The sequence below is a fragment of the Salmo salar genome, chromosome 19, assembly GCF_965601325.2.
Source record: "Salmo salar chromosome 19, fSalSal1, whole genome shotgun sequence".
Classification (NCBI taxonomy): Eukaryota; Metazoa; Chordata; class Actinopteri; order Salmoniformes; family Salmonidae; genus Salmo; species Salmo salar.
This window is the reverse complement of record NC_138309.1, coordinates 52289146-52303554: the sequence shown is the minus strand read 5'-3', so window position 1 is coordinate 52303554 and position 14409 is coordinate 52289146. Positions and strand designations below refer to the sequence as shown.

General features: G+C 41.8%; 1 protein-coding gene across 7 annotated transcripts in view; it reads left to right on the top strand.

Annotated features, from left to right (window-relative positions):
- LOC106578955 (phosphatidylcholine:ceramide cholinephosphotransferase 1) overlaps nt 1-14409 on the top strand; it is a 58661-nt gene that overhangs the window by 40329 nt on the left and 3923 nt on the right. For 3 of the 7 annotated variants that reach the window (XM_014158276.3, XM_082965778.1, XM_014158273.3), the window contains 2 exons: nt 2370-2425; nt 13493-14330. In XM_014158276.3, coding sequence (XP_014013751.1) covers nt 13720-14330 — 611 coding nt within the window. In that variant the 5' untranslated portion in view covers nt 2370-2425; nt 13493-13719. Of the gene's footprint in view, nt 1-2369; nt 2426-10055; nt 10883-13492; nt 14331-14409 lie in introns of those variants that run through there. The other 4 variants (XM_014158274.3, XM_014158269.3, XM_014158275.3 and 1 more) reach the window with 2 other exon arrangements.

The following is a 14409-nucleotide window of genomic DNA, read 5'->3' as shown; positions in this document are numbered from 1 at the left end:
TTCCGTCTGTGCCACAGTAGCGCCTTCAGCGCCACGGTTTGTTGAAGGAATTTAGAGAAGTTTGAATTCAGCCATTTGGATTGCAGTAATGTCATGACTCATTTATGGCCTGAAACCCCGGGGTCATAACTGAGACAAGTGTGGACGTTCAGTTGCTCGCTCCCACATAAATGTCTGTGTGAAGTGGATGGGCAGTTATCCATACTGTCTGAAAAGTATGCAATGGTCCTCCGCGTTCAACTGGAAAGGTCACTGCAGAGATAGACGAATAAGCTGGCAAAGTTCCCCACTTTTTATCTCTCAGCATACTTCATTCACAATCCCAACGTTAGTACTGTACTTTTATCAGCGAGACGGCGCAGATAGCGTTGTAGACCTCGTGAAGTGACCAAATCATTTTTATGGCTGCTGAATTTTTCCTCTTCAATACCTTATTTTAAGAAGAACATTGTCAGTAATTTTCTTCTAGGTATTAGCCTATCTGTCCTGAAGTGTTAATTGGTTTAGAATGTCTACTTCTGTGTCATACACTTAAAGGGATGTTCCTTATATTCAAATTCTTTAAAGCTAGTGTTGTGGTGCCCCGGTACCACTGCTGAAAGGCCTGAACCAGTCCACAACCCTTTGGCCTGCCTCTCGGGTGTAGCCTAAAAGGTGTCACCATTCTGGTATGAGGGTAGTTGATCCTAAAATTAGAAAAGTTTTAAAGTAGGCCTATATTTCCATGTAGGCCTAGACAAAATTTTGTCCAAGTACCAGAGGTTACCCTAAATCATGGCTGAAAGTGTGAATTCACCATTAATTGATGAGACACAAAATATACCCTACCTAGCTATCATGTTTGTTAAAAGAACTCAATCAATAGTATCAACATGGAAGTTTCATTTTACACACAATTTCTGTCTGTATGACACTCCAGTGGAGAAGGAAGGAAATGTGCAGTTTCTTGTTGAAAAGCTGAGAGGAGTTTTTGAATTGCCATTGAATTGTGAGAGGCGTAAAATGGTCTAACGCTCCTACCTGTGATCTTTTCGAATGGCTATTAGATTGAATTGAGTCACCAGAAGCTGCCGTGAAATAGAATGTGCTCCTCTAATGGACAGCACAGTGAAAACGTCTCATCACAGTCTGAGTAGAAAATGACTTATTCACTAGTTTCTCTCTGTGGACTCCAGTCTGTTTCCTATTGAATTGATTTGGGCCAAGTGAGTAAATGTCACCTGTTAGGTGGCTGGAGGCGAATGCTTTGAATGTACATACTGGTAAGCTAGGTCTATTTCCATTGAACGTGAGAGGAGGGTTGAACAACTAAAGCCTACGTGTCATATTGCTGCTTTGTTTCTGGATCTTCTGATTGTAGGTGTCTGACTGGAGGCCTATTTCATCCTTACAATGTGCAATAAGCAACTGCTTTGTAAGCATAGGTGAGTACGTAGACATGTGAGATTCAATACAGGTGAGAGTAGTATGTATACTTATGCTCAATGCAAGATACTTTTTGTTAGCTTCATCTCATTTCTGTAACAGAGAACCCCTTTTGTAAACAATTCCACAGGGAATAGGAAATCTGAAGACCGATTGAAAGTGGGTGTGACTTTCCTGTGGCCAAGCACTTGACTAGGGGGGGGGCATACATTTTGACTTCTGTAGGGATCCTTTATCTAATTGAACTGAAGGTACCACCACTACTAACTCATTTTGGCATGAGAAAATGTTTGACATTGTTCAGGGTATCAATGGGTTAAATCAGCCTGTCCCCTATTCTTTTAGAATTCCATATCAGCCTTCATTCCTAATTGATTCATTCACACTCGATTGTCACGGAATATCCACTGTGTTATCATCCAGAATCTCTCGTGGACAGATTTGCAGGTAAATGTTAAATGGGATGTGACCACTTTCGCAAGAATTTTACTTCTGGGTAACAGAGTTTATCATCCAGATTAAACAGTGAGCTCAATAAAGCAGTATAGAGTTACTGCAGAGCAAACAGAATTTGCGCTACACTTAACCCTGGGAAAGCACATCCTGACTTTGGGGCATAGTTAATATTAAAAGATCCCTTTCTGTGTGGTTACTGATTATGCAAGGCGTAACCAGGCAACTCGCTAACAGAGCTTAACAGCTTCCCCTACACGCCTTCCCGATTCTTATGAAAGTAGAAATGCTGCCTGGGCTGTGAGCTGGCCAGCCGGGGATGCTTACACCAACTGAGCGTTTCCGAATGACTGTTCAGCAACGGATGGGTGGGACTCACTGAAGTTCCCCCCGCAGCCAGGGGGGAAATTCTGAGGAGTTGAGTGATTAACATTTTCTGTCTGGTTGGGATAGCTTTTTCTCAGAGCTTTTTTTGTTTGTTTGTATTGTAGCGCCTCTGAGTGGGAAAAGGAAGACCACGGCAGGCAGTGCAAACTAGATATCACAGGTACAGTGGCATGCAAAAGTATTCACCCCCTGGCATTTTTCCTATTTTGTTGCCCAACCTGAATTTTTTTTAATTTATTTTTTATAGGGGTTTGTATCATTTGATTTACACAACATGCCTACCACTTTGAAGATGCAAAATATTTTTTGTGAAACTAGCAAGAAATAAGACAAAAAAACTGAACTTGAGCGTGTATAACTATTCACCCCCCTAAAGTCAATGTAGAGCTACCTTTTGCAGCAATTACAGGTGCAAGTCTCTTGGGGTATGTCTTTATAAGCTTGGCACATCTAGCCACTGGGATTTGTCCATTCTTCAAGACAAAACTGCTCCAGCTCCTTCAAGTTGCATGGGTTCCGCTGGTGTACAGCAATCTTTAAATCATACCACAGATTCTCAATTGGATTGAGGTCTGGGCTTTGACTAGGCCATTCCAAGACGTTTAAATGTTTCCCCTTAAACCACTCGAATGTTGCTTTAGCAGTGTGCTTAGGGTCATTGGTTAAATAAATGTGAAAAAAATGTTTTGGAATAAATTGTCCTGCTGGAAGGTGAACCTCTGTCCCAGTCTCAAATCTCTGGAAGACTGAAACAGGTTTCCCACAAGAATTTCCCTGTATTTAGCACCATCCATCATTCCTTCAATTCTGACCAGTTTCCCAGTCCCTGCCGATGGGGAAAAACATCTCCACAGCATGATGCTGCCACCACCATGCTTTACTGTGGGGATGGTGTCTCGGGGTGATGAGAGGTGTTGGGTTTGCGCCACACATAGCATTTTCCTTGATGGCCAAAAAGCTCAATTTTAGTCTCATCTGACCAGAGTACCTTCTTCCATAGGTTTGGGGAGTCTCCCACATGCGTTTTGGCAAACACCAAACGTGTTTGCTTATTTTGTTTAAGAAATTGCTTTTTTCTGGCCATTCTTCTGTAAAGCCCAGCTCTGTGTAGTGTACGGCTTAGTGGTCCTATGACAGATACTCCAATCTCTGCTGTGGAGCTTTGCAGCTCCTTCAGGGTTATCTTTGGTCTCTTTGTTGCCTCTGATTAATGCCCTCCTTGCCTGGTCCGTGAGTTTTGGTGGGCAGCCCTCACTTGGCAGGTTTGTTGTGGTGCCATATTCTTTACATGTTTTAATAATGGAATTAATGGTGCTCCATGGGATGTTCAAAGTTTCTGATAACCCAACCCTGATCTGTACTTTTCCACTTCTCCACAACTTTGTCCCTGACCTGTTTGGAGAGCTCCTTGGTCTTGGTGGTGCCCCTTGCTTAGTAGTGTTGCAGTCACTGAGGCCTTTCAGAACAGTGTGTATGTGTGTGTGTGTGTGTATATATACTGAGATCATGTGAGACTTAGATTGCACAGGTGGGCTTTATTTAACTAATTATGTGACTTCTGAAGCTAATTGATTGCACCAGTTCTTATTTAAGGGCTTCATAGCAAAGGGGGTGAATACATATGCCCGTACCACTTTCCTGTTTGTTTTTTTTAATTTTTAGAATTTATTGAAACAAGTCATTTCACTTCACTTCACCAATTTGGACTATTTTGTGTATGTCCATTACATGAATTCCAAATAAAAATCCATTCAAATTACAGGTTGTAATGCAACAAAATAGGAAAAACACCAAGGGGGATGAATACTTTTGCAAGGCTGTGTGTGTGTGTGTGTGTGTGTGTGTGTGTGTGTGTGTGTGTGTGTGTGTGTGTGTGTGTGTGTGTGTGTGTGTGTGTGTGTGTGTGTGTGTGTGTGTGTGTGTGTGTGTGTGTGTGTGAATTTGTATATTTAAAAAAAAAAAATGTATCACACACACTGTTTTTATTACTAAGGATAGGTTCCCAACTGAGATTCTGTCATCAACTAGTTGTCTCTCCATGTGAGGTCACTGGGAATACTGTGTGTGCCAGAGGAGGCTGGTGGGAGGAGCTATAGGAGGAAGGATCATTGTAATGGCTGGAATGGAACGGTATCAAACACAAACATATGGAGCCCACATGTTTGACTCTGTAATGGCTGGAATGAAAAGAAGGGAACAATGAGCCCGTCTTCCTATAGTCCTTCCCACCAGCCTCCTCTGGTGTGCGCAATGTACATGTTCAGTGGTTTTATTTTCCTTCCATGGTTTGAAGAGACCTGAGTAGGAAATAAACTGAAGTTTGTAGAGGCTACTACTTCAACTTTGTACTAAGGCTAGTTTGTACTTTTAGGTGTTGGCTTTCAGTAACAACTGATTCATCATATGAAGCAATCGGTGCTCATAATATCCCACTGGGTGCTGACGTCAGTTCAATGTCTAGTTTTGAGTTACATTTGGTTGAGTTGTCAACTAACGTGAAATCAACAAAAAATGTAACCATGTCATTGGATTTGGGTTAAAATACTTTTTGCAAATCCAATCCGTTTTTCACGTTGATTCAACATCATCACATTGATGTTTTTGTTTGAAATGACATGGATTCGCCCAGTGGGATGATTCTGACTTATCCTGAATTATGTTGTGAAACTGCGTGATCATGTCAACTCTTTTAGATTTTCAATAGGGACAGTAACTCAAACTGATAATGTTGCTAGAATTATCTTAGATATCCTAAATCAATCTTGCCTCATAACTATTCAACAAGGGGTATAACTTCATTATTTTATATCCTCCTGTGTTGTAAGGACAGTACACTGGACCAATGAGGCCTACAGAGTTGAAGGCTTAAAATCAGTAAATTTGGGCCACCCCTTATGTTTAGAAAGAGAACTACTCTCCCTGCTGTAGGCCTATATGTTATTACTGATCTCAATGGTGGTGGACACAGCCAAGTCAGACCCTTTTTTGGCATTCAGGTTTCTTTCCCACGGCTCCTCTCTGTGGCTTGTTATTCACACTGATTTGAGGGCACTTTAATCGTCACGTTTGTGGCACGTACAATTTAACAGGCCGCATGTCAAGGTGACAATATGCCCACAATTTATATTCTGCATTTTAATGACGATCTAAATTTTGTAAAAAAACAACACATTGAGAGCAACAGCTCGCAGTTGTTGATTCATGCTCTTGGCAAGCTTTAACTAGTCTTGCAAACACCAGCCTCTCTAGCTCACTGTGTATTTAGGCTAAGCTTTACCCTGAGTTACTCACACTTAAAACAATTGATTTCCTGTTATGGTGGTAACATTGCATCGTGCATAAAAACAGCCCTTAGCTGTGGTATATTGGCCATATACCACTCCCACCCGGGCCTTATTGCTTAACTAACGCATGGTATATCAGCACGGTAGAATTAAATGGCTATAGTTCATTCTTACATGTTCTATGTTTGAGCTGCTTTTGAAAGCAAGTCTAATTGAAAACATTATTGGCATTGTTGAATTCGATTTTCATAATTGCAAGCTAGGACTGCTGGTTTGGTTAGCTAAACTAGCAACAAAGATTTGTTTTATAACTAACCCAAGATAGACCTGAACCCGTCGTTCCCAATGGGAGCAAATTAATCATAGTGGGCAGAACCAGCATGGAGGTGGGCAGAGCCAAGTACGAGCTAGTGAGATCCTATTGGCGCGTTCTAGCATTTATTTGCATTTTCCATTAGGGAATGCCTACTCTGAAGTGCGCGTGTGCAATAACTAAATTTGCTCTTCCACTCCTAAACAATGCAATTTTTGGAACCTTTGGCAATGGGTAAAGTCTACAAAACGTAGTCCAATCTGTTAAAGATTTTAGTTTTGGAAAGGTCATAGTTTAATTCAACGAATGTTTAATTGATGAGAAAATGTGTTTAATGTCAGCCAAAATCCATCTCGCTCCATCTTCTCCCACTGCCGGCCACTGGACTTCCTCTCATCACCATATTTGGTAGTGAGTGGAAACGCCAACCGGATGCTTCACATTTATACATCCTGTGAAATATCTGGCTCTAATAAGAATGAATAGAATGGGCTTGGAACCTCTAAACCTGTCAGTCTAACTGGTATTCTCATGGCAGACCTGGTATTGTGACGCAGGATTGCCACGGTTACCAGGCTTTGGCTTCCTCCAGGCGTCTTAAGTCTTGGACGGCATGAATTGGAAATGGCTCGCTAATGTTTGAATGAGTTGATAAAGTAGAATAAAGGTATAAAACTTTGAATTAGTGTTCATTAGTTGTAACATCACAGAACTAGAATGAGATTGAATTCATGAGTAACACACACATTCCTAATCAAAACTGAAGGCACATTAAAATTAAATGAAATATGTTTATTATGAAACATACTCTACATTTGGTGATGTAGAGTATGTGGACACCCCTTCAAATGAGAGGATTTGGCTTTTTCAGCCAAACCCGTTGCTGACAGGTGTTTAAAATTGAGCATACAGCCATGCAATCTCCATAGACAAACTTTGACAGTAGAATGGCCTTACTGAAGAGCTCAGTGACTTTCAATATGGCACCGTCATAGAATGCCACCTTTCCAACAAGTCAGTTCATCAAATTTCTGCCCTGCTAGAGCTGCCCCGGTCAACTGTAAGTGCTGTCATTGTGAAGTTGAGACGTCTAGGAGCAACAACGGCTCAGCGGTAGGCCACACAAGCTCACAGAACGGGACCGCTGAAGCGCGTAGCGTGTGAAAATCGTCTGTCCTCGGTGCAACACTCACTACTGTGTTTCAAACAGCCTCTGGAAGAAACGTCAGCAAAATAACTGTTCGTCGGGAACTTCATGAAATGGATTTCCATGGCTGAGCAGCTGCACACAAGCCTAAGATCACCATGCGCAATGCCAAGCGTTCGGCTGGAGTGGTGTAAATCTCGCCGCCATTTGACTCTGGAGCAGTGGAAACGCACTCTCTGGAGTGATGAATCACGCTTCACCATCTAGCAGTCCGACGGCCAAATCTGGGTTTGGCGGATGCCAGAGTAACGATACCTGCCCGACTGCATAGTGCCAATTGTAAAGTTTGGTGGAGGAGGAATAATGGTCTGGGGCTGGTTTTCATGGTTCGGGCTAGGCCCCTTAGTTCCGGTGACGGGGAATGACGGGGAATCTTAACGCTACAGCATATAATGACAGTCGAGACGTTTCTGTGCTTCCAACTTTTTGGCAACAGTTTGGGGCAGGCCCTTTCCTGTTTCAGCATGACCATGTCCCTGTGCACAAAGTGAGGTCCGCACAGAAATGGTTTGTCAGTCAGTGTGGAAAAACTTGACTGGCATGCACAGTGCCCTGTCCTCATCCCCATCGAACACCTTTGGGATGAATTGGAACGCAGATTGCGAGCCAGGCCTAATTGCCCAACATCCATGCCCAACCTCACTAATGCTCTTGTGGCTGAATGGAATCATAGTGGAAAACCTTCCCAAAAGGGTGGATGCTGTTATAGCAACAAAGGGGGGACCAACTCCATATTAATGGCCATGACTTTGGAATGAGATGTTCGATGAGCAGGTATCCACTTACACTACATGACCAAAAGTAAGTTTTAGATTCCCAGGAATGAGAAATGGCAGTGTCACTACTTATTTCAAAATAAAATAAAAAATCAGACATTCACATGTGTGACACTTAGGGAAGACTCATTCCCTACAGAATTTGAGGTATGGAATTACACATTACATACAAGAACAGATTCACTACAAAGGGGTTATGCGTTTTAGCAACAGGACTTGTTGAGGAGTTATCCTCAGCATATCTATGTAATTGAACAGATTCATTTATTTGTGCCATTTTTATATCCGGGAATTCTGAGCCCAACCCCAAAGACAGTTTGCTCCAGTACAAGAGATCTACTACATCACTGTGGACTCAGTCATAATGCAAACACAGTTTGCAGGCTGTAGTTTTTATAATTTTTTTTGCATGTTGCTTTGTAAACAGGGGAACCATGACTATGCTAGAATGAGTCCTAGTAAGAGTTCAGAGGCACTCATTTGCAGCCTGGAGCATGACTTGCGAGACCCTATCCATGACCTGTAAGACCCTATACTTGACTTGCAAGACCATATTCCAAGTCCTACACCATCAACTCCCTCAGGAACTCCATACCCTGTAAGCACTCCATAGATACCCACTACACATACAAAAATTAGAGGCCAAGTCATAGCGAGTCACTAGTTGGCTCCTTGTGGAGCCTTCTCGCCCGGGCCATAATGAATGCATTTGTATTTAGTGTCTTTTATGTATTATTCAGTTTGCAAACATCTGTGGTGCCTATAACGTTACATAATCTACCTGTGATTGTTGTTAATTAGAATGTACCTATCAACAGGTTAGCTAGGAGCTAATGTCTTATCTCTGAGTAATTCATTTCCCTAAAGTTTTCCCAAGAACAAACTCACTACACCACATAACATTAGCCTACTTCAACACTGTCCTCCATATCAATCAGGGTAGCTAGTCAGCTGGTTTAATGCGACTTTTTTTTACCCTGAATCTTTTCTTTGTGATTAAAAAAATATATATAATTATGATTTCTAATAAGGTACACACAACAGGTGCACATAGACAGAGAACCAAGTGACAACCTAACCCAAGCTACGTCTCAGCTAGCTAAGTTAACGTTAGCTAGCTAGCTACATTTGCGATAACTTAGCTAACATTAGCTAGACGCCAGTTATTGTTACATTTATTAATAAGCTGGCTAGCTAATATGTTATCAATCGATGTAACAATGTTGTCATGCTTACTAACTAGCTATGTTAATTAACAAGCTAGCTAGTAAATATCTTTACCTTATTACCGATTTGATTCAAGCAAAGAGGGGGGCAAAAAAGTCAATTTTACTGTTTCGGTCGACGATGGCAATGTTACAAATACGGCTAATGGCTGTATCCAGGCACTCCATAATGCGTCGTGCGTAAGAACAGCCCTTAGCCTTGGTATATTGGCCATATACCACACCCCCTTGGGCCTTATTGCTTAAATATATCACGGCTGTCAGCCAATCAGCATTCAGGGCTCGAACCACCCAGTTCATAATCATTATTATTTCAATGCTAGCAAGTCTGTTTGTTTGTTACCAAGGCAACTACTGTAGCTATCTAGTAAACTTGCTAGCTACTTCAGTGGATGTTGAACACCTTTCTACCAGTGTTGTGCTGAAAAATCTCCCCCCTGACAGAATCTGCCCCCTCCCTTCTAATTTCCTTAATTTTGTGGCTAGAGTCAAATTCTTTCTGTGGCACACAGTCAAAAACTTTCTACAGAACAAACTTCATGTCAGGATAGGCAACCGAAATTAATAATGAATGTATGTGTGTTTATATTAAACAGAGGCTGGAGTAAAATGTTGGCAAGCAATAAACATTTCAGAACAACTATGGCTGAATTATTATCCTTACACTTTCAAAAATACTAGTCGATTAAGACATGGAAGAGATGACGAATTTTGGCAAAGATATTTATTTATAGACTAATACAGATCAGTAGTGGATTTAGGTACGGGCGGGGAGGGGCGCTAAAGGGGGGTTCGCCCAGGGCGCCATACAAGGTAGAACCGCCACATACACTTGAAACAAATAGCCAAACCGAAAATTGCAGACAAATGCTTTCTGCTACTGGGACCAGTGAAATAAATGTAGGCTAAACTGACAACGGCGTGAGGAGCGGAAATGTAAACTAGCTAGCAAGTCGCAGCAATGAAGAACGGGGGGGGGGATATGATTTTCGGCACAACACCGGCAAATGAACACATTTTTATCTCAGGCAAATGTGTTAAATTATAGCCATAATCAACTCTGGGTTCTATGCGTTCTCTCGAAAATAATGCAACTCTGTGGAAGGTGTGTTCCACGACGCGCTATTTTCCATAGAACGCATTGCCCCTCGTTATGCCTCGATCACACCGACAGTGTTTATGCAGTTTGCTACACCAGAAGTGTATTAATTTACAATGGAACGCTGCGTTTGACTTGCAGCATTAAGTTCTGTGTGGTGCATATGTTGGACTTATCAGACGTGTGCGTCAAACTGTGTACACGGCTTGACAGAAATGGTAGCAGAAGGTGAATGTTGAACTTTTGTTCCACACATATCCAGATGATGCTGTGTTACATTTTGCTCAAAACACAATTGGTCTATCGTTGTGATCGATGGGGTTAATTGATTATGGGCGACACATTAGCGCTCACTTTCTGTTACTTTCAGTTTTATCAGAGCTATTGTGTGTATCACAGATAACGTGTGACGATATGGGTGTCATCCCATCCACATAAAGTAAGTGAGGCTTCTTTTCTGATGTAATTTTCTGGAGAAGTGGCAAAATTATGGCCTTTTAAGCCTTTTGCTAATATAAACAACCATCCCCCTCCCTCAAAGACCGATTTGTAAACAGTGCCCCACCCTGTGAGCAAACTGTTGGAATGTTCGATGTTTCCCCATACCCACGCTTCAAATACGTTGCCTCAACTTGCCTGTTGGTTCATTTCTTATGAGGAGTAGCGTATTGTCAAACCGGATTTGTTCATTCCGCAACAGAGCCACAACAAGGTAACACGTTTTGTCGTCAATTATTCCACAGAGCGTGCAATAATATAGCCTACACATTTTTAATGTATACGACTCTCAACACGGAATTAGCTTTCTCCATTATACTGTATTGATACGGCAATAACAATATCAGACATGTTTGAAATGGTTACAAAGTCGTAGACGCGGTGTGTTTTTATGAAATGACAGTTTTACTGAGCTGTGGGCTAATTCCTCACCTGAAAGCACTTTTCGCTGGTATTTGAACGGATAGTTGAGGCTTTGTTTCTTAAAATTATCAGTCTCGTATCCTGAACGAGAGAGCGCTTGCTTGTGTCGAAATTCTGCGGTCCTGTGTGTGCGCGCGCAATATTATGTGTGTGTTTGTATACAGTGGTGGGGAAAATGTACCCTATTGTCATACTAGAAGATAAGGAAAGCTACCTTACTTTTACTTGAGTCATGTTCCATTGAGTCACCCAGTAAAATACTACTTGAGTAAAAGTCCAAAATGATTTGGTTTTAAGTGTACTTAAGTATCAAAAGTAAACGTTTTAAATTCCTTATATTAAGCGACCCAGACGGAACGTTTTAGTTTTTATTTACGGATAGCCAGGGGCACGCACCAACACTCAGATATCATTTACAAATGACTCGTGTGTTTAGTGTGTCTGCCAGATCAAAGGCAGTGGGGATGATCTGGGATGTTCCCTTGATGTGTTGGAATTGGACCATTTTCCTCTCCTGCTAAGCATTCCAAATGTAATGAGTACTTTTTGATGTCAGGAATAATGTATGGAGTAAAAAGTACGTCATTTTCTTTAGGAGTGTAGTAAAGTAAAGGTTATCAAAAATATAAATAGTAAAGTACTGATGCCCCCAAAAACTACTTAGGTAGGACTCTAAATAAGTTTTACTTAAGTACTTTACGTGTGTGCGTTTTGAATGAAAAGCACATTTTCTTGTTCATTAAAATAACATCAAATTGATCAGAAATACAGTGCAGAATATCAACATAGGCGTACAGAGGCCCATTATCAGCAACCATCACTCCTGTGTTCCAATGGCACGTTGTTAGCTAATCCAAGTTTATAATTCTAAAAGGCTAATTGATCATTGGAAAACCCTTTTGCAATTATGTTAGCTGAAAACTGTTGTTCTGATTTTAAAAAAGCAATAAAACTGGCCTTCTTTCGACTAGTTGAGTATTAGGAGAATCAGCATTTGTGGGTTCAGTTACAGGCTCAAAATGGCCAGAAACCAAAGACCTTTCTTCTGAAACTCGTCAGTCTATTCTTGTTCTGAGAAATGAAGGCTATTCCATGTGAGAAATTGCCATGAAACGGAAGATCTCATACAAAGCTCTGTACTCCCTTCACAGAACAGCGCAAACTGGATCTAACGAGAATAGAAGGAGTAGGAGGTGCACAACTGAGCAAGAGGACAAGTACATTAGTGTCTAGTTTGAGAAACAGATGCCTCACAAGTCCTCAACTGGCAGCTTCATTAAATAGTACCCGCAAAACAGTAGTCCCTATGTCAACAGTGCAGAGGCGACTCCGGGATTGTCCTCTGTCCACTGTCTGTTCTTTTTGCCCATCTTAATCTTTTATTTTTATTGGCCAGTCTGAGATAAGGCTTTTTCTTTGCAACTCTGCCTAGAAGGCCAGCTTCCCGGAGTCACCTCTTCACTGTTGACGTTAAGACTGGTGTTTTGCGGGTACTATTTAACGAAGCTGCCAGTTGAGGACTTGTGAGATGTTTGTTTCACAAACTAGACACTCTAATGTACTTGTCCTCTTGCTCAGTTGTGCACCGGGGCCTCCTACTCTTTCTATTCTCGTTAGATCCAGTTTGCGCTGTTCTGTGAAGGGAGTACAGAGCTTTGTACGAGATCTTCAGTTTCTTGGCAATTTCGCGCATGGCATAGCCTTCATTTCTCAGAACAAGAATAGACTGACGAGTTTCAGAAGAAAGGTCTTTGTTTCTGGCCATTTTGAGCCTGTAACCAAACCCACAAATGCTGATGCTCCAGATACTCAACTAGTCTAAAGAAGGCCAGTTGTATTGCTTCTTTAACCAGAACAGTTTTCAGCTGTGCTAACATAATTGCAAAAGGGTTTTCTAATGATCAATTAGCCTTTTAAAATAATAAACTTGGATTAGCTAACACAGCGTGCCATTGGAACACAGGAGTGATGGTTGCTGATAATGGGCCTTATGTAGATATTCCATAAAAAATTCTGCCGTTTCCAGCTAGAATAGTCATTTACAACATTAACAATGTCTGCACTGTATTTCTGATCAATTTGATGTTATTTTAATGGACAAAATGTGCTTTTCCTTCAAAAACAAGGATATTTCTAAGTGACCCCAAACTTTTGAACGTGTGTGTGAGAGAATCTGTTGAATGGGTGATTTTAATGCACTCTACATTGTGAATATTTTACTTTTACCATTATAAATAGATACTTTTTTTATTCTACAATTAATACATCTGCTTTGTCATCACACTATTCAATAGATTACATATATAATAGGCTTTGTAACACACAGTTTGTCAAAGTAATGTGTGAATGCTTGTAAATGTGTTATGAATTGTTTTAGATTTTTTTTTCTCTCCCATTTTAGGACAAAATTGTCACAGCAAGTTCAATCCCAAACCTTGGTAGGATGGATTAACCTCTAGATTTGCCTGACTGGACACTCCAGGTGTCGGCAGCACCCAATGTCCTTTCTACGTGATGAGTGTGACCTGAGGAGGACTCTGGATTTGTTAGACCGAACCGCTAACACCTCTGGACTCTTCCACCCAAGTTTCTCCCTCCGTTTGCCACTCGTACGGCACGGGTACTGACATGAAGAAAGTGGCCCAGTGGTCAACAGAGGACGTGCGCCAGTGGCTGACCAATGAGGGGATGCAGGAATACTCTGAGGCCTTCCGCCACCTGGACGGCCAGGGTCTCCTGCAGCTCTCCAAGGCGGACTTCCAGACAGCCCCTCTGGTCCTTGTCACCTCGGACAGAGGCAGACAGCTTTTGGACAAGATGGAGACTCTCAGAATAGAGCACCACATTGAAGCACATAAAAATGGGCACACCAACGGACACTCCATCTTGACCGTCATCAATGAGGTAAATGGGAACAAGCCCAAGAGTAACGGTCTGATCAATGGGTTTCACAAGGAACGGGTTCAGATCCCCATGCCTGAGATCAACCGCTCTCCGTTCCCTGAAGAGTGGGGGAAGACTGGCGTGGCTTGCATCTACGCCATGGTCTGCTTCGTCTGCACCACCATCATTATCTCCGTGGTCCACGAACGCGTGCCTCCCAAAGAGGCTACTCCGCCCCTGCCAGACAAGTTCTTTGACTTTTTTGACCGAGTAGACTGGGCTTTTTCCATATGCGAAATCAACGGCATGATACTGGTCAGCCTGTGGCTTCTACAGTTGACACTGTTAAAATATAGGTAAAAGAACAAGATAAGTTACAATAATTTGATAACGGCTTGAATTCTAACATCCGGAATGTATTGAACGATCCACTCC